Source organism: Gadus macrocephalus, chromosome 9, assembly GCF_031168955.1.
Source record: "Gadus macrocephalus chromosome 9, ASM3116895v1".
Taxonomy (NCBI): domain Eukaryota; kingdom Metazoa; phylum Chordata; class Actinopteri; order Gadiformes; family Gadidae; genus Gadus; species Gadus macrocephalus.
Window position 1 is genome coordinate 11,750,759 of NC_082390.1, and position 20,124 is coordinate 11,770,882.

The 20,124-nt window shown below is 42.7% G+C and overlaps 4 protein-coding genes across 13 annotated transcripts; 2 read left to right on the forward strand and 2 right to left on the reverse strand.

The window, feature by feature from the left end:
* Positions 1–89: 89 nt before the first annotated feature.
* LOC132465107 (ubiquinol-cytochrome-c reductase complex assembly factor 6) lies at positions 90–1,502 on the reverse strand. The gene is made up of 3 exons (XM_060061833.1): positions 1,344–1,502; positions 727–854; positions 90–432 (listed from the first exon to the last, which is right to left on the reverse strand). The coding sequence occupies exons 2-3, from the start codon at positions 832–834 to the stop codon at positions 313–315; spliced, it is 228 nt and encodes a 75-aa protein (XP_059917816.1). The 5' UTR covers positions 835–854; positions 1,344–1,502; the 3' UTR covers positions 90–312.
* Positions 1,503–1,674: 172 nt separating this feature from the next.
* On the forward strand, positions 1,675–6,365 carry tdg.2 (thymine DNA glycosylase, tandem duplicate 2). Of its 7 annotated transcripts, none has more exons than XM_060061777.1 (11): positions 1,710–1,796; positions 2,052–2,133; positions 2,733–3,055; positions 3,481–3,683; positions 3,889–3,958; positions 4,325–4,460; positions 4,723–4,805; positions 4,908–5,002; positions 5,107–5,287; positions 5,433–5,558; positions 5,821–5,932. In XM_060061777.1, exons 1-11 carry the CDS (start codon positions 1,790–1,792, stop codon positions 5,823–5,825), a joined length of 1,311 nt encoding a protein of 436 aa, XP_059917760.1. In that variant the 5' UTR covers positions 1,710–1,789; the 3' UTR covers positions 5,826–5,932. The 7 variants fall into 7 exon arrangements, with proteins under 7 accessions (XP_059917762.1, XP_059917761.1, XP_059917763.1 ...); XM_060061775.1 differs by having other exon boundaries at positions 1,713–1,796; positions 5,904–6,365; XM_060061776.1 differs by lacking the exon at positions 2,052–2,133 and adding an exon at positions 2,406–2,457 and having other exon boundaries at positions 1,775–1,796; positions 5,904–6,365.
* Positions 6,366–8,260: 1,895 nt separating this feature from the next.
* On the forward strand, positions 8,261–15,024 carry tdg.1 (thymine DNA glycosylase, tandem duplicate 1). 3 transcript variants are annotated; one of them, XM_060061787.1, is made up of 11 exons: positions 8,261–8,420; positions 8,956–9,027; positions 9,667–9,836; positions 10,160–10,488; positions 10,590–10,659; positions 10,888–11,023; positions 11,215–11,297; positions 11,404–11,498; positions 11,895–12,066; positions 12,675–12,839; positions 13,904–15,024. In XM_060061787.1, the coding sequence occupies exons 2-11, from the start codon at positions 8,972–8,974 to the stop codon at positions 14,119–14,121; spliced, it is 1,494 nt and encodes a 497-aa protein (XP_059917770.1). In that variant the 5' UTR covers positions 8,261–8,420; positions 8,956–8,971; the 3' UTR covers positions 14,122–15,024. The 3 variants fall into 3 exon arrangements, with proteins under 3 accessions (XP_059917770.1, XP_059917773.1, XP_059917772.1); XM_060061789.1 differs by having other exon boundaries at positions 8,269–8,420; positions 8,972–9,027; XM_060061790.1 differs by lacking the exon at positions 8,956–9,027 and having other exon boundaries at positions 8,262–8,420.
* On the reverse strand, positions 13,271–19,985 carry LOC132465089 (patatin-like phospholipase domain-containing protein 2). 2 transcript variants are annotated; one of them, XM_060061811.1, is made up of 10 exons: positions 19,585–19,980; positions 18,647–18,879; positions 18,447–18,512; positions 17,936–18,145; positions 17,456–17,516; positions 17,172–17,354; positions 15,966–16,104; positions 15,716–15,815; positions 15,427–15,566; positions 13,271–14,258 (listed from the first exon to the last, which is right to left on the reverse strand). In XM_060061811.1, exons 1-8 carry the CDS (start codon positions 19,787–19,789, stop codon positions 15,731–15,733), a joined length of 1,182 nt encoding a protein of 393 aa, XP_059917794.1. In that variant the 5' UTR covers positions 19,790–19,980; the 3' UTR covers positions 13,271–14,258; positions 15,427–15,566; positions 15,716–15,730. The 2 variants fall into 2 exon arrangements, with proteins under 2 accessions (XP_059917794.1, XP_059917795.1); XM_060061812.1 differs by lacking the exons at positions 13,271–14,258; positions 15,427–15,566 and having other exon boundaries at positions 17,172–17,374; positions 19,585–19,985.
* Between the last annotated feature and the right edge of the window lie 139 nt (positions 19,986–20,124).

Below are 20,124 nucleotides of genomic sequence, written 5' to 3' on the forward strand. Positions count from 1 at the left end.
TGTACCAAACCCTGCGATTACCAAAAGTTGTAAATAAGGCAACCTAGGAAATACAGTATGACTCACTTTCACAGGAAGAAACAAATTAGTATAAGACAGACAATGTATTTATTAATTCATAGTATATTATGATGATTAACTTAAGGTACGGTAGCAGTGACAAAATTGCAATTTCACCAAAGCCATCTAGGTCCTCTAACTGTTTTGGTCGTCTAACTGAGAGGGATAAAACAAAATCTGCAACACATTCATAAAATATCAAATATATATCCACTTGAATCATGTCCATCCCTGAGATCATAGGGCATATGATCAGTCAGGTTTCTGTGCAGAGTTCATCTGCTGCTGCAGGGAAGCAGCCTCCTCCTTAAGTCTGTAGCCAAGCAGTTCTGTCCTCAACTCGCCGGGCCTGGGTGGGATCTCAGGAATACTCTGGTGGATGATGACAGACAAACACACTGTACTCCACATTTACCCAAGAGTGTTCAATTATATCAATGTCCAAATTAACCTATTTCCTCGAAACCAGAATCCTTTGGGTTACAATGACGACGAATCATAATGTTTTTTCAAGGGATTTATTCATTATTATAACTATAAAATAGCAATAATCGAAGTGTATGGTATATTGAATCTTCTACATGAATATTTTCACACACACACACACACACACACACACACACACACACACACACACGAGTGACTGGGTCACATTGTGATACTCACTAGGTCAGGAAGGTAGTATTGGTGCACAGCCTGTGCTCCTGCGAACATAGCAAGGACACTGGCCCCAAACATCCTCAGGTAGCGAGGCCAAGACACACCCGCTGGCATTATTGGGGTTTGAGTTTAACCTGCGAGGGAAGAATGGCATGACGCAATGCAATGTAAATAGATATTGATAGGAAAGGTAGCTTAGAGGTCATGATTGTAAGTATATTCCCTATTGAATACAAACCGGCGAGTGTAAAAACAAAACAAAAAAAACACGCATTGAGATAGTAAAACAGCAATATTATTGTAGCATTGCCTTTAATTGAAATACTATGGCAGAAATTATGTAAAGGAAACCCAACTTCACAGTTCACAGCTTGCTTTACAAGGTATTATCTATGGTTATTGTATTCAAGCATGAAATGCATGCTCATCGATATGATCCGACGGTAGGTCTTGAGGTATATCGTAGGTTAATAAGTACGAACAGAATCACTGAGTGACCAAAAACCGGCACATGCCAACACGTTTTAAGTACATCAATATTCGCTTGCTCATTTAATTACCATCCCAACAGCTACGTTTCCAAAATGTCTAGGGTAAAATGTTTATGTCAAAATAAATATTACCTCGCTTTCTTCAGAAAATAAACAAATGTCACTGTAGGCGGAATCCTACATGCTTCCGCCGAGGTTAATTTCTACTCCATAACGCTCAGTTCTTCTCCAATCAATTCGTGGTTACGTGTCAATACACACGCACTCTGTCGCCACCGTGTGTCTCTCCCAGGTAGTATAGATGTTTGGCCTAATATTAATTTATATTTGTATTTATATTATCAAAGAGTTATTAAGTTATTCCGTACCTTTATTGGAGATTTTAAATCATTGTCTTTCTCTAAGAATTGTATTTCTAAATTGTAATCAGTATGAGTTTTGAATACTCCACGCCTATGGGTGGCGATATATTTATTTTACTCGCCAACGGGCTCATTAAACGATATGCTGGACGTTTAAATGGTCTTTGTTTTGAATGGGCTCGAACGTTGTCCCTTATTAAAAAGAACAAAAAATGTATGACAGGTACGTTATTTACGTGTTGATTTATTTTTATTCCTCCGTACTCATAAAATGAAAGTGGTATTTTTCGATGAAGACAGTTTGTGAGGCATGTAAAGCGGATAGAAGCTAGTAACAATACCTTCCACCAGCCGTCTTTGTACTACTGCGGTTAGAATTTGCAGACACTTCCTTTTGTCTAACGTTATTTCCAACATATCCCATCAATGTCCCACACTATGCTTTTACGTACAAATCTGTCAGCATAATCAATGTTAGTTTATTCAAGTATATCAACGATTAAGATGGAAGAAAAACAGTATACGTCACTGACGGTTCCTACGGATTATTTCCAACAGTGGTGAGTTGTCCTCGCCGAATCCGAATGTAATTCTGTTGGAGATCGGAAATCGTCCATTATTTTGTATTTCCATGAAGATAGCATGTCATGCATGACTATTATTTATACAGATATGCTAATCGAACATCATTTGTGAAGGCATCACTGGTTGTGAGTTGTCTTCGAGCAACATATGGGACAATCCTCATTTGTTTATTGATTTTGGAAATTCCATGGCTGATCTAAAAACTATTTCGAGGGAGTGAAGGAAATATTGGGATTCATTTTTACAGGAAATGCATGCGAAAGTGTGGAAATGCCATACTGTTCATCATTTTGCCTATTGTAAGAGATCATCTTTATCAGGTTAGTATTCTGAGCTCGGAATGTGCAATGATCACAATGTTTAGGGTGCATAAAGGGTTGTAGGTAGCTTGTCACCGTTTGTTCCCACTTCCAGTAAGGTGTGCATGCACTCAAAATCCTATCTTTCAATCCATCCCTCTTTACACCCATTTGAACTTATTTTACTCTGGTTCAGAAAGGTAATTCACTCAATGATAGTTTCCCATTATCCCGTTTTAATGTCTTACTCTTCTGCTCGCAAACTATTCCCCCAGGTACCAGTCCAGCCAGCAGCACCCACAGGCCCAACACCTGATGCAGTACCATAGCATGGGCCAATACGCCGAAGGATCACGGGAGGAGCCCGTCATGACAGAGCTCTCTGTCCTCCGGGAACTCCCTTCATCTCACCAGGAGTTCCTGTCACACCAAAGCTACTATCCACAGGGCTCCCACCAAGCAGAACTTGACTATCACCACAACTTCAGGGAGAGCCAACAGCCTGCTTTCCAGCCCAGTCCGCATCAGGAGTTTCCAGGGCATCAGGAGGAGCCAGGGAGGGTTCACCAACAGCAACAACCTGTCGATCCCGCACCAGGTGAGTAAGCCTGCAGGCAGAGGCAGCCTCCCCCACTAACTCCCATCACACCGGATCATTGTAACGATACAACATGTTATGCACATTTTCAGTACCTAATAATGAGCACAACAATCGGTAACTGCCTTACACCTTTTTCACTTTGGTTATCTGGGTGGGGAAACCCTTCTTGAATTTTGGAAACCATGAAAGCTCAGTGCAATAGTTTTAGTTCTGCTCCTCATTTCCATACCGGCTTAGAATTGTGCGTTTCCATTGTTGCACATTGTTTCGAGAAGGTTTCCAAATCCAACTTATCCCCACCCAATATGGCCTCTAGCTGAATCAGGTATATACATAGCATGTCAATAGTTGGACAAATGTTCATATAAAAACAAAGAAAGCAATCTTTGCTGCCATCTCTGAACATCTGTTAATTCTCCTAGCCGCACCCCCGGGCAAGAGGAAGCGGGGCCGGCCTCCAAAGCAGCAATCGGAGGAAAGCAAGATGCAGCCGGTCGAGATGAGTGAGGAGGAGGCCGCTAAAAAGGCCAAGAGAGCCCTCAACCGCTTCAACGGCATGTCAGTGGCTGAGGTCATGGCCAAAACCTTGCCAGATGTTATTACCTACAATCTTGACATATTGATAGTAAGTTATCTTGTGCGGATGCATATATTTGTTTCATTTAGCAAAGAGTGGTCTATTTCCAGCTAAACTACACAAGGAGGTGCAGATGGCGGTGAAAAGGTGGCTCTGGTACTTTGACTTTGTGCACACCAGTGCTGAGTTCCTGTTCACAGAAAATGTCGACTTTCCAGTAGGTTTTCTATGGTAACACCTTGTTTTTCCTTAGATTGGAATCAACCCGGGACTGCTGTCAGCCTTCAAAGGACGCCATTACCCCAATCCAGGAAACCACTTCTGTACGTCCTCTAATGTAGTTTTATGACATTGTTTTGATAATTTGTACTTGGTCAAATCTATTTACATACCAGTAAGTTCAAACAGGTTGCAGTTAAGTAGTTGTGCAAGTGCAAAAGCTGACCACCCGTTTTTTCACAAAATGAATGGAAAGTGTTCAATGTAAACTAAGAAGGAAAGTGTTGTGGAAAAGCACACTACCATTTAGAAGTTTGTAATATGCAGGCTTTCTTCTTTTAACTCATATTCTAAAATCCTTGTGGTGTTAAGAGGCCGTGAGACCCATTTGTACATACTCTTGTCTTGACCGCTCAAACGGTTAGTTTGAATAGATTTCATGGACTTATGTTCTACACCCTTGTTCCCAGGGAAGTGTCTGTTCCTGTCAGGTCTGTCTGACGAGCAGCTCAACTACATGCACGACGAGAGTCTCCCGGAGAAGTACGGCATCGGCTTTACCAACATGGTGGAGAGAACTACACCAGGAAGCAAAGACCTGTCCAAGTAAACCAATAAGTATACTAGGCGTAGGCGTGTTACGGCCACGGTTTTTGTTAGGCTGAACAAGCTTAAAGTGTTCCGGCTTTGTTAAAAAACTGTTGTTGGATTTTCATAGGTGTGGAAATTTCTGAGTTTTTGGTTTTCATGCCATATTTGAGAAATAGTAATGCTGGAATTTTGTACCATCCGAGTCAAACAGCCATTTTGGTGACTTATTTATATGTAAAGATTGTTGATGAATATTGAATGTTTTTTTCTTTTACAGCAAGGAGATTCGTGAAGGAGGTCGACAGTTACTTGACAAGCTTCAGAAATACAAGCCACTGATCGCAGCGTTTAATGGGAAATGTAAGAATACTCTTCAAATGTTCTGGTGATTTAAGGCACAGTGTCTTTGAGTGTAATCTGCTGTTAACTGAGAATGTTTTTTTCTTTTCTTTTTTTTAACAGGCATTTATGAAATCTTCTGCAAAGAGATTTTTGGGGTAAAGGCAAAGAATCTTGAGTTTGGCCTACAGCCATACAAAATCCCTGAAACCGGCACGGTACGTGAATAGGCAACAGGCGACAGATGAGACAGATGGACCAGTACAAGGGTCTCACTGGGGTGGAAACTTGTTAACTTATGGACATGTGTCTCTATGGATAGGTGTGTTACCTGATGCCCTCATCGAGTCCGCGCTGTGCGCAGTTTCCCCGGGCTCAGGATAAGGTGCATTTCTACATCAAGCTGAAGGATCTTCGCGACCAAATCAAGGGCAAGGGCAAGGGCAAGCCAAGCCTTGAAGTGACGGAGACAGAGTACTCCTTTGATCTACAGCTGGCAAAGGGTACAACCGTTTATTACCCATTACCTTAGCTGTTTAAGTGTGGCTGTGTTTTGTTTTATTTGAACGCTACTTATTTGGTCTGTTGCAAGTTTGGCCAAATTTAACTTCCCTTTGTTTCTGATTTGAATTGGGATTGCTTTGGCAGAGGACGCCAAGAGGATTTCAATCAAAGAGGAGCAGGTGGACCCAGAGTATGAGAACTGTGACCGGGGACGTGAGGAGGCGAGGCAAGGCCCCAGCCACTGCAGTATCTCCAATGCCAAAAAGGAAGGTGAGTGGTGCTAATGCAAAGTAATCTATGACGTCGTCAACGCTGAGGACCACATTCAGCCCTATATTTAAACCTGCCAAGGAGCATCACATAGTTCTCCCTTCCAAAGAACTAGCTTTGGCATCTTGGGATCCACTATTACGAAGATGATTTCATGTGTTAATATTTGTCCATCAGTTATCCTTAAAGCTATTTGCTGCCTGTTGTGAGAAGTTAAAGTTGTAATTTGGGTTACAATACTTTTCCCCTGCACCTTTTGTAGCCTAGGAAGGAACCTGTCCATGATTAACGGTCATGCAACCCTTTGACATCTTCAGTAACGCCTCTGTGACGCCTTCCTTCCAGAACCTGACCGTAAAGAGATTGCGGCAGGTCACATGACATGTAACCCGTGGACTCCACAGTCGTTTGTGGAGCAGATACCGGATATCAACTGTGATAGCAGCACCATACCTCAACCCCCGGTTGAGGGCAAGACGTTTTAAGGACACCAATGTAATGGAGAATAGGTCATAGGGGGGTCATACCTGTGATGATTCGTCATGTCTGCATGTGTCACACAAGGGGGGGCGGCCAACAGTGCCTGGACTTCCACGTCTTTCAGACAAACAGTTTGTATTCTTGGTGTTTTTTAGTATTATAATTTATTCCATTTCGTACCGCATGTGTGTTTTTTCGGTGACTTATTTTTATATCTTGGGGGAAAAAACTGGGATTTTATTATTTGTATCATGTATAATTGTGTAACTGTGCTCCGGAATTTCGGATTTGTGATTGCGGAGCCATTAAATACCTTCTAATGTTCAACCTCAACTTTTATGTGATTTATTAACGTTTCTGCCTTAAAAAGCAAGGCAATTCATTTCTATGAGTGCAACAGCAGAGGACTCTTCCTCCGTGTCTACTGTCCTGCCTTAATTGTTTTTGAAATATTTATATCTGAGAAATAGTTGTTGTATCCGTGTACCAAAGACATAAAAGTAAGTAAAATTGAACTTCTCTCCATATTTTTACCATGAACCACTTGCTGAGCACATCTCAGTCTGTTGTGTGGCCCTGGAAAAGAGGTTGTCACCGGCATATATTTTATCACTTTTTATTGTGAATCAAGTAGATGAGAAAAAAACTTAGAACTGGTGCTTTGCTTTGGTGAAGGTTGGTTTAGCAAAAAGACCCTGCTACGGCAAATTGTTAACTGGATTTGTTTAGCATCGCTATGTTGAAGTGAAGAACCAGCTCATGTGCAAGCATTGATAGATAACGGACTCCATTTTACTCCTGACAATTTTTTTCACTACGTTATTGCGCAAATAATGTATGCATGTAAGCAGGGTTCGAGTTATGATTCCATCTCTGTGGGGGACTCTTAAAGTTGTTGACGGGGGGGGGACCTTACCAATAACTCGTAAATAAGCCCCGTTTCGCGTCGATGTCCGGTATGCCTTGTCTTTGCTTATTTTCCCGATAATGACCGGCGTTCTATTATCCCTTACTTAACACGTCAATAGTACTCTGTATGTGGAAGGGAAAATAGCTTTATTTGTAATTACAATATTATGCTGCTGTATTTTCAGAGACCCCCACAGACATTTGAGATTGCTGCTTTCATGGGAGCAGGACCTCTCCCAGTGGGGGCTCAGCTCCCACTGGCTCCCACCTAACTCGAACCCTGCATGCGCCTAACCCTTATTATCCAATACAAATGGAAACATTTTGGAAAAAAAATGTGTAATGCAAGTGTAATGCCTGTTTGAATAAAGGCCATAGGCCTACATATAAAACGAAAACGGTGCTTGGGATTGAGGTTAGTTGTACATTTTCTCAAAATATACATGGTCTAGGAAGCATACATACATATTTGTCGTTGTTTATTGATATCACACACTGCATCATCAATCATAATTCACAACTGATTACTCACTTTCCCGGGTGCCCAGAAGTCACTTTACTCTTTTTTATTAGACTTAGAGCCTTATTTTCTATCTCAATGGCTTGCATTGAATATACAATGTAATAATAGTATAAATACTTTTTTACTTCTTATTGAATTTGTTTATTCAATACGGTTGCATACCCTGATATGTGGGGTGCACTGTGAACTACAACAGGAGGTAGGCTACAGTTAACGATTACCTTTCTGAGCAAGAGGGAGCTAGAATTTATACCCTGGTCATGCAACTAATAAAAAAATAAAATATATATAATGTTGTGCTACTTTCAAGACGGACATAGGCCTATATATATATATATATATATATATATATATATATATATATATATATATATATATATATATATATATATACACACATACATACATACATACATACATACATACATACATACATACATACATACATACATACATACATACATACATAAATATATATATATATATATTTATATCTTCATATGCATTATTCGCTTTGTTGATGTTTCGATAACGCTACATAGTCTCACAACCAATGAAAAACGGCCTGGTGCCTTTTAAACGCAGTTTAAAAGTCTGCCCAGGATATACCAATGTTGAAATAAAAACGGGGATGTGTGCGTGTCAATATTTGCAAAGCGTTTTGTTTATCTCGCGGCATTGTAAATGCACACATTTACCAAACATAACTGTTTCACATTACATTTCATAAATTGCAATTTGTAATGATTGTTCAATTGCAACAGAGAGTAATTTTACTTGGTACCCCTAAGTCGCCGACTTGGATCGTTCCGATGTCAAAGTTGACGGGCTACCCTGTCACGTCTTTGTTGGGTCGCTGTACCTTTTCCAATGTAATCAATAGTGCGGAATTAATGAAAATTGTACAATTGTCTACAAAGACGGCTACAATTCAACATTAGCTCAAACAGGTATGTTTATATTTTTTCATAATGGTATTTAATGTCGATTAATGATGAAAACCGCACGGATAGCAATAGCGTAGCCGCTCACTCAATACGCTAATATAGCCGACTAGCTGCTGGCTACGTCGGCTAGCAGCCGGTTGGTGCTCAACTCACAATCAGTTGGATGTTACATACAAAGATTGGTTTAATACTTCTTTGTTATTCTGTAACCAGATCATTCGTTAGGAATCCTTGCGCTGGTTTATCTGAGGTGAATGCACGTTTAAATTATAGCCTATCCCTAATCGTTTGGTGTTAGCTTTATAGCCTAGCATTGATGAAAGAATGGATGGACAATACATTTTAGGTACCCACTAAGAAATACCCACCAAAAGTGTTCTTTAATCACCACCCTTTCTCGGTTTTTCTTTGCACCCCTTGATTTAATTGTTTTGGCACATGCATTCTGTTTCATGCACTGGCGAATTGTTTATGCAAAAGCATCTGTACATCATCAAACTATGTGTCCTCAACATGAATATTGATTTATTTAACAAAGTCAAACCAACCTAAAGATGGAGGAAAAGCTGTATGGATCACTGCCTGTCCCCTCGGAATATCTTCAACAGTGGTGAGTCCCCTTCCCAGCGCAACGTGGCCCCACAGGACACAGTTCTTTGTAGAAATCCTTTTTGAGGCCCAGTGTTATTAAAATGAAATGGAAAGCATGTGCACCTCATCCCCTTTTTTCATTTATCCCATTTGTTAATTGCATTCTGGCTTGTGATATTAATAGGTGTGCCTTGTGTTTTCTTGTGTTTGTCATGGGCCTGATGCAGCAGATCCTTGAAAGACCTTTTAGATTGAATCGCTTGGAGTTTGAACAATTGTAGCGTTCATAAATATGTCTCTTTTAAGATGTTGAGGAAGAAGTCATAAGTACAGATGAGTTGTGTATACATTGATAGTCCTGTGAATGGATTTCTGTGTGAACCTTTAACCCATAAGAATGCATAAGATGGTCTGTCCTGTTTGTCCCTATTTTCTGAATTGCCAAGTTATGTATATACCCACTGTATATATAAATATTGCGCCATGTTATAAATGAATGCACAAAATAAAGTTGGCGTACAAATTCTTTGATACCTGGTGCACCTGTCCTGGAGCTGTGTCTTTTCACTGGTCTGACAGTATTTCCGCGGAGCCTCACTCACTGCTGTAGCTCCTACCAACCCGCTCATGCCTGTGTGTTGTACCCCCGGCTCTACAGGATTCAGTCGACCCAGCAGTTCCAGGCGCTCCAGGCCCAGTACTCCGGGTTCAGTCCGCACCACCACCCCCACTATCCAGAGGTGCCGGCGGGAGAGCAGGCGACGGCACACATGGCTTCTCACCCGGAACCCATGATGGGTCAGCAGGAGCCCGCCAACCCAGCAAAACGTACTGAGTATATCATCCTACGCAGGGTTCTTGTTTTGTGTGGGTTCAAAATAAGGATGCATAGAGGCTGGTGTTTGGACCCGCAGTGTCTAGTGCTAGACAGACAACACGATTCCAAGCTCTAAGCAGTAAGTCTTGCGAATACGCTGTTGCCTCCGTATTTTGTAGCGTGACGCCATGTCAGAACCTGGTCTTAATGTGTGTGTCCGATGCTTGCGACTACGACAGGAATCGTGTTCAGTAAATGGAACATGGCATGCCAGGTCCAGATTTGGAAAAGTCGTGAAGTGTTTTAAAAAAACCTCTTTGGTCTTGCTTCGTAGCTCCAGCCAAAAAGAGAGGCCGACCAGCACAACCCAAGGAGCCCAAGGAGCCTAAACCCCCCAAAATCCCAAAGGCGCCCAAGCCTCCGAAGCCCCCCAAGGCGCCCAAAGTACCAAAAGCCCCCAAGGACCCCGCCGCCCCAAAGGCCAAGCCGGGTCCCAAGTCCAAGAAGGCCAAGGAGGGCGAGGCGGACGGCAAGCAGGAGAAAATAGACGATAGCTTCAAGAAGGTCAAGAGGAAAAGGGACCGTTTCAAGGGAATGAGCGAGGAAGAGGTCATGACAAAAACCCTGCCGGACCTGCTCGAATACAACCTGGACTACGTTATTGTGAGCATCTCCATCCACTCGCCTGGCTGACTTAATATTTAGCGTGTTGTTCTCGACCAGTCCAAGTGGCCCTTAACCAGGCTTGTGTTCACTCCTTTCAGATTGGCATAAACCCGGGTTTATTGGCTGCCTTTATTGGACGCTGGTTCCCCGGTCCCGGAAACCACTTCTGTAAGTTCTCGGGTGTTTCTCTCTTTTTGAGAAGCCCTTCTATAATGTATATTTAGTTCATGATGTCCAGTAGCATTTCCCTATTTTGCTAGAACAATTCTATTGGATTTGGCCTACAGACGGCGCAATAAGAGTGCAGAACAACAGTTTGACATTTTGCTGATGGGACCACCTGTACATTTGGAAATGCGTGGAGTGAGTAGTGATGAGGTGTGTGAACCCTTGCAGGGAAGTGCCTGTTCCTGTCTGGATTCACAGATGAGCTGCTCAACCACACGGCCGACACACTACTGCCCACTAAGTACAAGATCGGCTTCACCAACATGGTGGCCAGGGCCACACCTGGGAGCAAAGATCTCTCCAGGTACCAGCGGGACTGCTATACACATTGAGGATGGATCCTTACTAGTTCTGAACACCCATATAATCCAGTCCCATTTGTCATCAATTGTAAAATTATCATACATCTAATGGCCATGTCGTCAGGTCACTGTTTTGGTTGTAAAAGTGATGATTATGTGACCTTCTATTCTTTCTTTTTTTTCGGGAAAACAGCACGGAGTTACGCGAAGGAGGCAAAATTCTCACACAGAAATTAATAAAGTACAAGCCTCTCATTGCAGTTTTCAACGGAAAATGTAAGTAAAAGTATTCTATAGCAGTCTCAAAATACATTCCCAATGGACATATTGTTTATGTATTGTATGCATCATCTAAAGAACCACAATTGCATCTTTCCCACAGGCATATATGAAATGTTCTGCAGAGAGATGTTTGGCAAAAAACCAAAGACACTCACGTTTGGTTTGCAGCCTCACAAGATTCCTGACTGTGATGTGGTAAGAACCGTGGGATATTGGGGACTGTATTGTAATTATTTCAAGGCCTAAATATTTTGGGCCCTAAAAAATGTTTGGTAGCCCTATAATACTACTTTTAAATTGTTTGCAAGTGCTCACAAGAGGCGTTGCTGCCAAAATATGGGTAAACTACAGAAACCTCTACATCCCAGCTTTCGTAACCACGGGCAGGGCGAGATGGATTAATATTGTCCACGAACTGTACACGCCATCTTGTTTCTATACGCCAGCTGGGTGGGGTATCTGAATGTTTCCCCCAACTCATTTTTGAACAAAGACAGTACCAAGATGGCTGCTGGGCAGATAGTTGCCATTACACAGCCTTGCACACCTGAGTCCTGCGGGCCCTCATGACTTCCTGTCTCTCCTGCCTAGGCCCTGTATCTGATGCCTTCGTCCAGTGCTCGCTGTGCCCAGTTCCCCCGTGCCCAGGACAAAGTCCACTTCTACATTAAGCTGAGGGAGCTGAGGGACGAGCTGAAGGGAATCCAGAAGTCGAAAGAAATCGAGGAGGTCAAATACAGCTTTGACCTGGGACTGGCTAAGGGTAAGAAAAAGAAAGAGCTTTCTCCTCTCCTCTTTTTTTTTTTTAGTGGGGCAGCTGAGTAACACCCTAGGGACGAGATGGGTCATGGGATAGCCGCATACAAATGTATCAATCCGACCTGATGTGTAGTTCCCCTGTGAAAATGTACGCACAATCTGCTAATCTGTCGACTATTTTCGGCTCGGTCCAGTGTAGGGCTTTGACTCCGAACTTCGTTATTCGAATATAATTCGAATATCAAAAATTAAATCATAACTTGAATGAATATTTGGCATCCCTTAATATTCGAACCTGTTATGGGCAGGCCAAGAGGGAGAGACGTCGGACAACCCGACGCAGTCCATTCATAATATTGTAATGATCACGGAAGAGGCAGTGAATGAAGTATTGATTAGACAGCGATTTATTAGAAACCTAATAAACAGAAGGCATTTAATGATCAAAATATTATTCATAAATATTCGAATATATTCGAATATTAATAAACAAATGAACTTCGAATAGGATTTTTGGGCAAAAGTCAAAGCCCTAGTCGTCCAGTGTCGATGTGCAGAGCAGATCCCTTTACAGAGCAGCGCCTTCATGTCCCTGGTTTTCTGCGTCCCCAGAGGATGCCAAGAGGATGGCCATAAAGGAGGAGGCGTACGACCCCGGCTACGAGGACGCCTACGGGGGGGCATACGTTGAAGGAGGACCTGAAGGAGGCCCACCACCCCCCCCGGGCGAGCCCCAGACCAACGGCCACTGCAACTTCTCAGCGGCTGAAAACACAGGTGACGTAGAACGACGCCGTACGCAACTGGAGCCCCGTCAACGTTGGACCCCGACGTTGGTGTTTAGCAGACGCTTTTATCCAAAGCGACTTACAATAAGTACATTTGTCATAAGAAGTGCAGAACACGCAAACTAGAACACTTTCATCCCTAATCCTCCATTTTGGGGTGTCCAGAGGTGTCGCATGACATTCTTGGCCCCGTACACCAGCGTTTTCAGGAACCCTTCCATCTTCATTCAATAGCCACACACTTTAACAAATGTACAACCCAACATATTAATCGTACCATTTGGCCACTGTGTAATGGCTAACTTGTCTTGTGGCCTTTCCTTGGCGTATAAATTATTTGTTGAAATTGGGATGCTTGCTTTGTTTATTTATGTATTTGCCATCTTATACTACATACTGAAAAAAAGCGGACCAATGAGCTTATTTGATTGTATTGTAATCTTTACTTGGTAGACTGTCACATTTCAATAATTTGAAACTAATTTTCAAAACATAAACCACCAGTACAGTGGTAAAACGGCATGGAGTACTCAAAGCAATATAATGAAAACCAGTAGCTGGGTCAAGGCTTGTTGCCAATAATGGGAAGTACAGCAAATATAGAGGTAGGTTTAGGCAAACAAATGCAATGCAGACAAATGCGAAAAGTACCATACAATTTCTATTGAAAGGTCAGGGCAATGAGAATAGAAAGACACCATTTCAATCGCACCCTAGGGCCACAAGACATCGATAAAGACCATGTGTTTTATTCAAGGCACACTAATTCCTTGGTGAAACCCTCTTATCTACAATAAATGATTGTAAATACCGTTTTAGTATTCCAAGTGTGCCAGTATACTGGATTATCTTATTATGGTGGTTTTATGTGATCATATTTCATTCATATTTTGTGGTAGTAACTAAAAAGTTGCTTCTTGATCGTGTTATGGTCACTCAGAGTGAGTGCATCAGCTTTCATACGAGGTGTAGTTTGAGCAGATGAATGAGAACACGACGTGGGGAAAAGGAGAGCTGACTGACACTGCAGGTGTGTCTCCATCTGTTGTCCAGAAGCTGCAGAGAAGGCCACCACGTCCCAAGCGGCGGGCGGGGCAGAAGGCCAGCTCCCAGACGGACAGTGGATGACCCAGTCGTTTGCCGACCAGATCCCTGACATCGGGGGTGCGGCGGCGGCGGCGGCGGCGGCGGCGGCGGCGACTGCTGCTGCAGCAGAAGCAGCAGCAGTGGCGGCAACGACGACTGGCCCTACGACAGAGCCAACAGCTTAGGGACCAGGGCCATCCTCTGTGTGGACGCAGCAAACACACACACACAGGAGGGTCCAGGCCCGCCCCACGTCTGATGCAAAGCTGGGCCTCAGCCTGAAGACCTCATCCTCCCATTTTTCTCCTTTTTCTATTAGTGACTTAGCAGAATACACACGCATTAATGACACATTTTTAGAGTTTTTGCAGAACACCATCTGCAGTTGTGTCCTGTGTACACACTTTGTTCATGGCAGTCAGTTTCTTTTTTTTTTTTCTTTTTTTTAAGTGTGAAATCAGGGACTATGAAAATGATGCTTGAAGGTCACAAGTTGAATCGGTTTTATTTTATTGTACTGTACATTACTGCACTGTGATGCAGTAGGTGTGGCCGATCATGTCTACTGTATAGGCAGTAGAAATGCCTTCTTATTACTTAGAACTTTTTACAATTGAATGACTGGAAATAGCCCAGCGGGAATTTGTATGAGCCTGCTGGTGTTGTTGTGTTGAGGCCTACGAAGACCAACTACTACTTATCTGCTGCCATTTAGATGTTAAAGGTAATATCAATGAACCGGGGTACACTGTCAAATAATCGTTGTATATATTTTATACATTAAGGTAACAGCAAAGCATGAACTGGTGTAGGCGGACCTGTGTTTTACTATAGCTGCCTAACCTTTAGATGGCAGCAAAGGAGTAGTAGGGCTAGAATTGGTTTGTCATTGAGTATATTCTGAATGGGAAAGCCCAAGCCAGGTCAAAGGACAGACTTGTTGTGATTTCACTTGCAGAATTTCTATGGCCCGTTATCAACTCAATTTGGTGCTATTTTAATGTTTGTTTTTTAAATCGGTTTAGAAATTGTCATTCACAAAGTATATCAAAATGTGCATTAAAATATCTGAATGATGTTTTTCTACATTTTGATGTAAGCCTTGATATTTGTATTTTACACTCATGCAATCTGGTTTTATTTGGAAGAAGTTGAAATGGCATTCTTGTTTCTGTAAATAATAATTACAAGTAAAACAAGATATTGTATAAAATATATTGTTAAAATGACTTGCCCAAAATCCACAGGGTTGTGGATAGGCTTTAAGCAACCAACAATAGATGAATTAACCCATATTTATCAGTACTTCTCCCAATCATACATTTAAGTAACTAATGGATCCCCTGGAAAATGTGGCTGAAGTTGTCTCCACATTTATATGATCCACAACATGTGGTTAGCCCAGTACATTTTATTTGAAATGATGCATGGGCCCTATTACAGTTAGTTAAGGCTGAACTCTACGTTTAGTTGAATAGAGTACGTTTTACTTTCAAGGTGCTTGGTCCAGTAGGGAAAGGATGTTGAGGTCCTTGGAGAGGGTGCAGGTATTGAAGTTTCTTTCCTCCTGTCAGTGCGACCCAATATCCTCAGCTCCAGGGGAAGGCGGCGGCTCGGGTCTGGAGCAAAACTAAACAGAAATGTTCATACATTAGATATATTATACTTAAGAGATCCGAAAGTGACATTAATGGATATCTTAAAATATGTCAGAGATGCATACGGAGACTCCTTCCATGTTAGTCAGATACCGGACCGGTTGGAGAGGTTTGGACGTACCGTCTGCCATGCATGCTACCGTGGCCCCAGATCTTTTGGTGTTTTCGTTCCAGACGACATCATCAGACTGCACATCAATTTCCAGCCTAACATCATCACACTGCCAGACAAACCACATTCAATAATTACTATTCAATGACATCTTTGGGTGGATTTGTGAGAATTCCTAACATTTATAGGTGCCTCTCAGTATTCCACCTCTATTGTTTCTTACATTTAAAAAAAACTTGTGTGCGATTGAGGGAGATACCTGATAAGTGAGACGATCAGCTCCACCGACCACGTGAAGGGCATCAGCAGGAAGCACAACAGTCTGACCAGAGGGGGCGCCATCCCCTGACTGCCAGCACTGCCAGCATAATGGCTCTCCCTACACGCCTTACACAGCACTGGAACGCACACATCCAGCCATACAGTACATAACATTATACATGGCTTTAAACACTGGACCTCGTGTGTGAACGGCATGGTGTCTGAGGAGCAGTGCTGTTATTGATGTATTTGATGGGAAAGGGGAAGTAATCATTTAGGAGACATTCATCTATGGCAATTTAGTGAATTCATCATTATTAGGTGCTGGTAGGGGCTGGCATCATGCTCTGGGTATAGGATGCCTACAGGAAGACATTGAGATTAAACCTAGTACATTTTGGCAATGGGTCAAATACTCTAGCAACTACACAATCTGAATACATTTTGAACATGTTAATGAGATTGAGAATAATATATAGAATATTTCTCATTCTAATATCTGTTTATCTGAAACACCACACATCAAAACCATTATCCATAAATGTAATAAACTTTCTACAATATTTTTCCATTGGCATAATGATGGTTTGGCTTTCCTGAAAGGTAAGCATCAGCAATACAGTAAGTCAACAAACACCTGGACATCCACAGTACCTTTCTTGCATTCAAAAGCATCTATAAGTTTCTTTTGAAGAGTTCTGAATGTATCTTAGTGATGAAGAGTTCTGAATGTATCTTTAGTGATGAAGAGCTCTGAATTCATCTCAGTAGGGGAGACTTTTGCCACAAAAAGCATCATTTACGGTTCTGTACCTTTCTGCAGTACCTATGGTAGAACAAGTGGACACCCAAGTGCTAATGAAATTGGGAGCAGACTGTTGAATATGTTGGTCGCTTTGGCTACAGGAACATAATATGTACTTCTCAGTCAGCTTTTAATAATTGACCTTTGTCCACCTCACATACCCGGGCCCAATACTAAGGTATGTGGAGTTGACAAAGTATGGCCGAAAGTGCATGAAGTAGACAAAAAGTACCCCATTTGTAAACATTTCTGGAATTGCATTTATTATTTCTGGTGAAAAAATATGAAAATGAAATGATTGGACAAAAAATATGAAAAAGTGAATTTCCTGAAATTAAAGTACATCTGATGTCTGTCTATATGGGGGGGGGGGGTATTACAACTGCTTTGAGTCCTTACCCTTTTGGATGCTTGCTGGCAGGCTTTGGGCCGCGTTCTGCTCCAGCCACCAGTGGGACTCCGGCTGCAACACCTTTGACACCTGGTTGTCCTTTTCTTGTGTCTGTCCAGCACAGCACATTGGTTTGGTTGGGGGTTTCGCCATTGACATAGACCAAGATAAGTATTCCGCTCCAAGGAGATCTGTGAGGACAGGTTCGGTGCTTCATTGAATGAAAGTTATATTTCCATGTTCCTTACGAACAAGCACGATGAACCAAGTTCAGCGATGAGGACGATCTCACCATTTCTTCTCAAGAAACGAAGAGCATCCATGTAGCCATTGTGACTCATCTCTGCCAACTCCTGTAAAGTACAAACAATGTTTATTCCCATGATGCTCAGTAGGACACACAATACACACTGTGTGTTCCACTGAGGACGTAATGGAACTACGGCAAATTGTCTCTTCTTCATCATAACATCCACTTTTACATAGTTTTGACCAAGACTGGGGGACAAAGAAACGGAAAGCAGAAATCAAAAAACGTACAGATAGTGGACTCCATGAGGACATTTGTTTTGCCTACCTTGCACTATTCAGAATTATTGCACAATTAAGAATATATCAATTGTAAATATGACTTATTTTAATCATTTTAACAAATTGTATCCTTTTTACTTATACTATATTTGCCTCGTACATGACTTTGACTTTGATGGCCGTCATGTGTACGTTTCAGAGCGTACGGACACGTTACAGCACGGGGCTGAGCGCCACCCACCGCCGGCTCCGGGGGGAAGAAGGACCTGTAGATGCGCTTCACGTTGAGCTGGCTGACCCGGATGCCCAGGTCACCGTAGTGCACGGCCAGCACGCCCAGGCCGCCCTCCCGGGGGCAGATGTCCGCCTCCCCGCAGAACGGCGACACGGTGATGGTGTTCCTCTGGTCGTGCAGCGGCATGTTGTTGCTCAGGGCGCCGTCCACGTAGCGCTGGGGGGCCCGCAGATCACAACGGGACAAAGTCGAAGCGATCCGCTTGGGATTCGAGGAATCGACCCCCTTTTCTTAGGGTACATGCATCGTAGCGCAAACACAGGTGTCGCTCATAACACTGATGTTCCAGGGCACGACTAGTGGATGAAACTAGTGGAGATAAGTGTTTCGCTAATGCCCGGATACATCAAAGCAGCAGGCCTCTATTCAGTGTTATGGGCAACACCTGTGTTTGTCCTACATAGGACATAGGAAAAGGGTTGATTTATTATGCCTGGTGCGGGAGGGGACGGCTTACCACTCCACGGTACGATGGAGGGGTCACGCCACAATACAGGGGGAAGAAGCAACTACACAGGAGTACCTGCAAAGTATGGCCAGCGTGGGGAGAGAGAAGTAGGCGAGGTTGAAGTTCACTGATGACACAGCGGAGGCCTCAGCGTTCAGAATAATCTCCCTTCAAGTATCCCCACAAAAAGTAAAAAAGGTAAATGCCACCTGAATGAGTTCCTCCCTGTTGTCAAACTCTGTGACCAGAAGGTTCTCTCCGTCGGAGAGCCGGGTGAGGGACACGCAGAGCCTCCCGGAGGCCCAGAGGTGGGCATCGGGGGGCAGGTAGCGGAGCAGGGAGTCCTGCACCCCCCCCAGGAGGCTGAACGCCGGGTGGAGGACGCTGAGCTGGTGCCTCCGCGCCGCTAGAGCCATGGACATCACATACTCACAGCAGGTCTCTGCACGCACGCACGCACGCACTCACACACACATGCACACACACATACGCGCACACACACACACACACACACACACATGCACACACACGCACACAGTGTTATTGAGGTACAGGACTATGAACTTAACGATCTACTGGACTTTGCACCTAATACTATCCTGCTCTGCATTTGTGTAAATGAACCTGAAGCAAAACAATTTTTGTTCCAAACAATTGTTTCTCAACCGATGCATCAGGTGCTCCTTGAGCCAAAAAGGGTTTAAGGAGAAACAAATACATACAGTATATGACATACATGACAAAAATACATATGCATACACATACCGGTCCATGTACATAGAATGGGTCCCAAACGTAAGTGGTTGGACCTTGACATCAAAATAATCATATTTTTTCATCACAACAAGCCCATTATAACATTTCATGTGATCTTTCCCATAAATTTATTAATTTAACCATTTATATGTATTCATTGTATTTAACCAAGTTATATTCTAGAAATTGAATCTGCTCAATAAATCACCACTATTTAAAATATTGTTTGATCAAAATTTTAATACTATTAAAATCTATTTGCAGAAGCAACATCCATTGCATTTAATTTCATTTTAAAAAGACAATTTACCGGTGATGTAATCCTTTCATCCTTTTCCATTTATAAATATCTAAAATAATAGGCTGCACACACACACACACAGAAACTCACCAATGGGAATTCCAACTACGAGACTGGCTGCGACTAAACAACCCGAAGACGCGCCACCGATCTTCGACGCACGGCGAACCAGATGTGGCGCGTGCTCCAGAATACAGCTCAAGGCTCCCAAGTAATAAAGACTACTGAAGCCACAGCCAGCAAAAGAAATGTTCCACTCCTCTCCTTTAAACATCTTGTCTAAGTGGTCGATCATCCTGTAACACAAACTCCACAGAAAATTCCAGGCAAATAAAAACGTTTAAAACCACTCAAAACTTCCTATCCAATAGTGTAACAGGCATCCTTTGCCTCATATGCCCTTCACACAAGTTTAAAAACACCAGCGCAATATTGCACAACATACGAGGCTCACGAGTCAGAGTTCAAAATAGACCCCGTGGGTCCAGGTCAGGTCAGATACTATGTGCACATAAGGAGACCCACACATGGCATCTCTTCCTGGCATGAGCTACATCTTATCTACAGGTATCTCCAGGCCTGTTTTGATTTACTTATCTAAAACCATAAAAGGTCCGTCTATTAATGTTA

What these genes read in the sequence shown, in the direction of transcription:
- LOC132465107 (XM_060061833.1), bottom strand. Translation starts at nt 834, where the DNA reads ATGCCAGCGGGTGTGTCTTGGCCTCGCTACCTGAGGATGTTTGGGGCC. An exon ending in AATACTACCTTCCTGACCTA is followed by an intron (nt 433 to 726) that starts GTGAGTATCACA and finishes ATCATCCACCAG; the next exon opens with AGTATTCCTGAGATCCCACC.
- tdg.2 (XM_060061778.1), top strand. Translation starts at nt 2,045, where the DNA reads ATGTTAGTTTATTCAAGTATATCAACGATTAAGATGGAAGAAAAACAG. An exon ending in CGCAGCGTTTAATGGGAAAT is followed by an intron (nt 4,806 to 4,907) that starts GTAAGAATACTC and finishes TTTTTTTAACAG; the next exon opens with GCATTTATGAAATCTTCTGC. An exon ending in AAATCCCTGAAACCGGCACG is followed by an intron (nt 5,003 to 5,106) that starts GTACGTGAATAG and finishes CTCTATGGATAG; the next exon opens with GTGTGTTACCTGATGCCCTC.
- tdg.1 (XM_060061787.1), top strand. Translation starts at nt 8,972, where the DNA reads ATGGAGGAAAAGCTGTATGGATCACTGCCTGTCCCCTCGGAATATCTT. An exon ending in AGATTCCTGACTGTGATGTG is followed by an intron (nt 11,499 to 11,894) that starts GTAAGAACCGTG and finishes TCTCCTGCCTAG; the next exon opens with GCCCTGTATCTGATGCCTTC. An exon ending in CTCAGCGGCTGAAAACACAG is followed by an intron (nt 12,840 to 13,903) that starts GTGACGTAGAAC and finishes TCTGTTGTCCAG; the next exon opens with AAGCTGCAGAGAAGGCCACC.
- LOC132465089 (XM_060061811.1), bottom strand. Translation starts at nt 19,789, where the DNA reads ATGATCGACCACTTAGACAAGATGTTTAAAGGAGAGGAGTGGAACATT. An exon ending in TCGTTTCTTGAGAAGAAATG is followed by an intron (nt 17,355 to 17,455) that starts GTGAGATCGTCC and finishes CTGTCCTCACAG; the next exon opens with ATCTCCTTGGAGCGGAATAC. An exon ending in CTGATCGTCTCACTTATCAG is followed by an intron (nt 15,816 to 15,965) that starts GTATCTCCCTCA and finishes TTTGTCTGGCAG; the next exon opens with TGTGATGATGTTAGGCTGGA.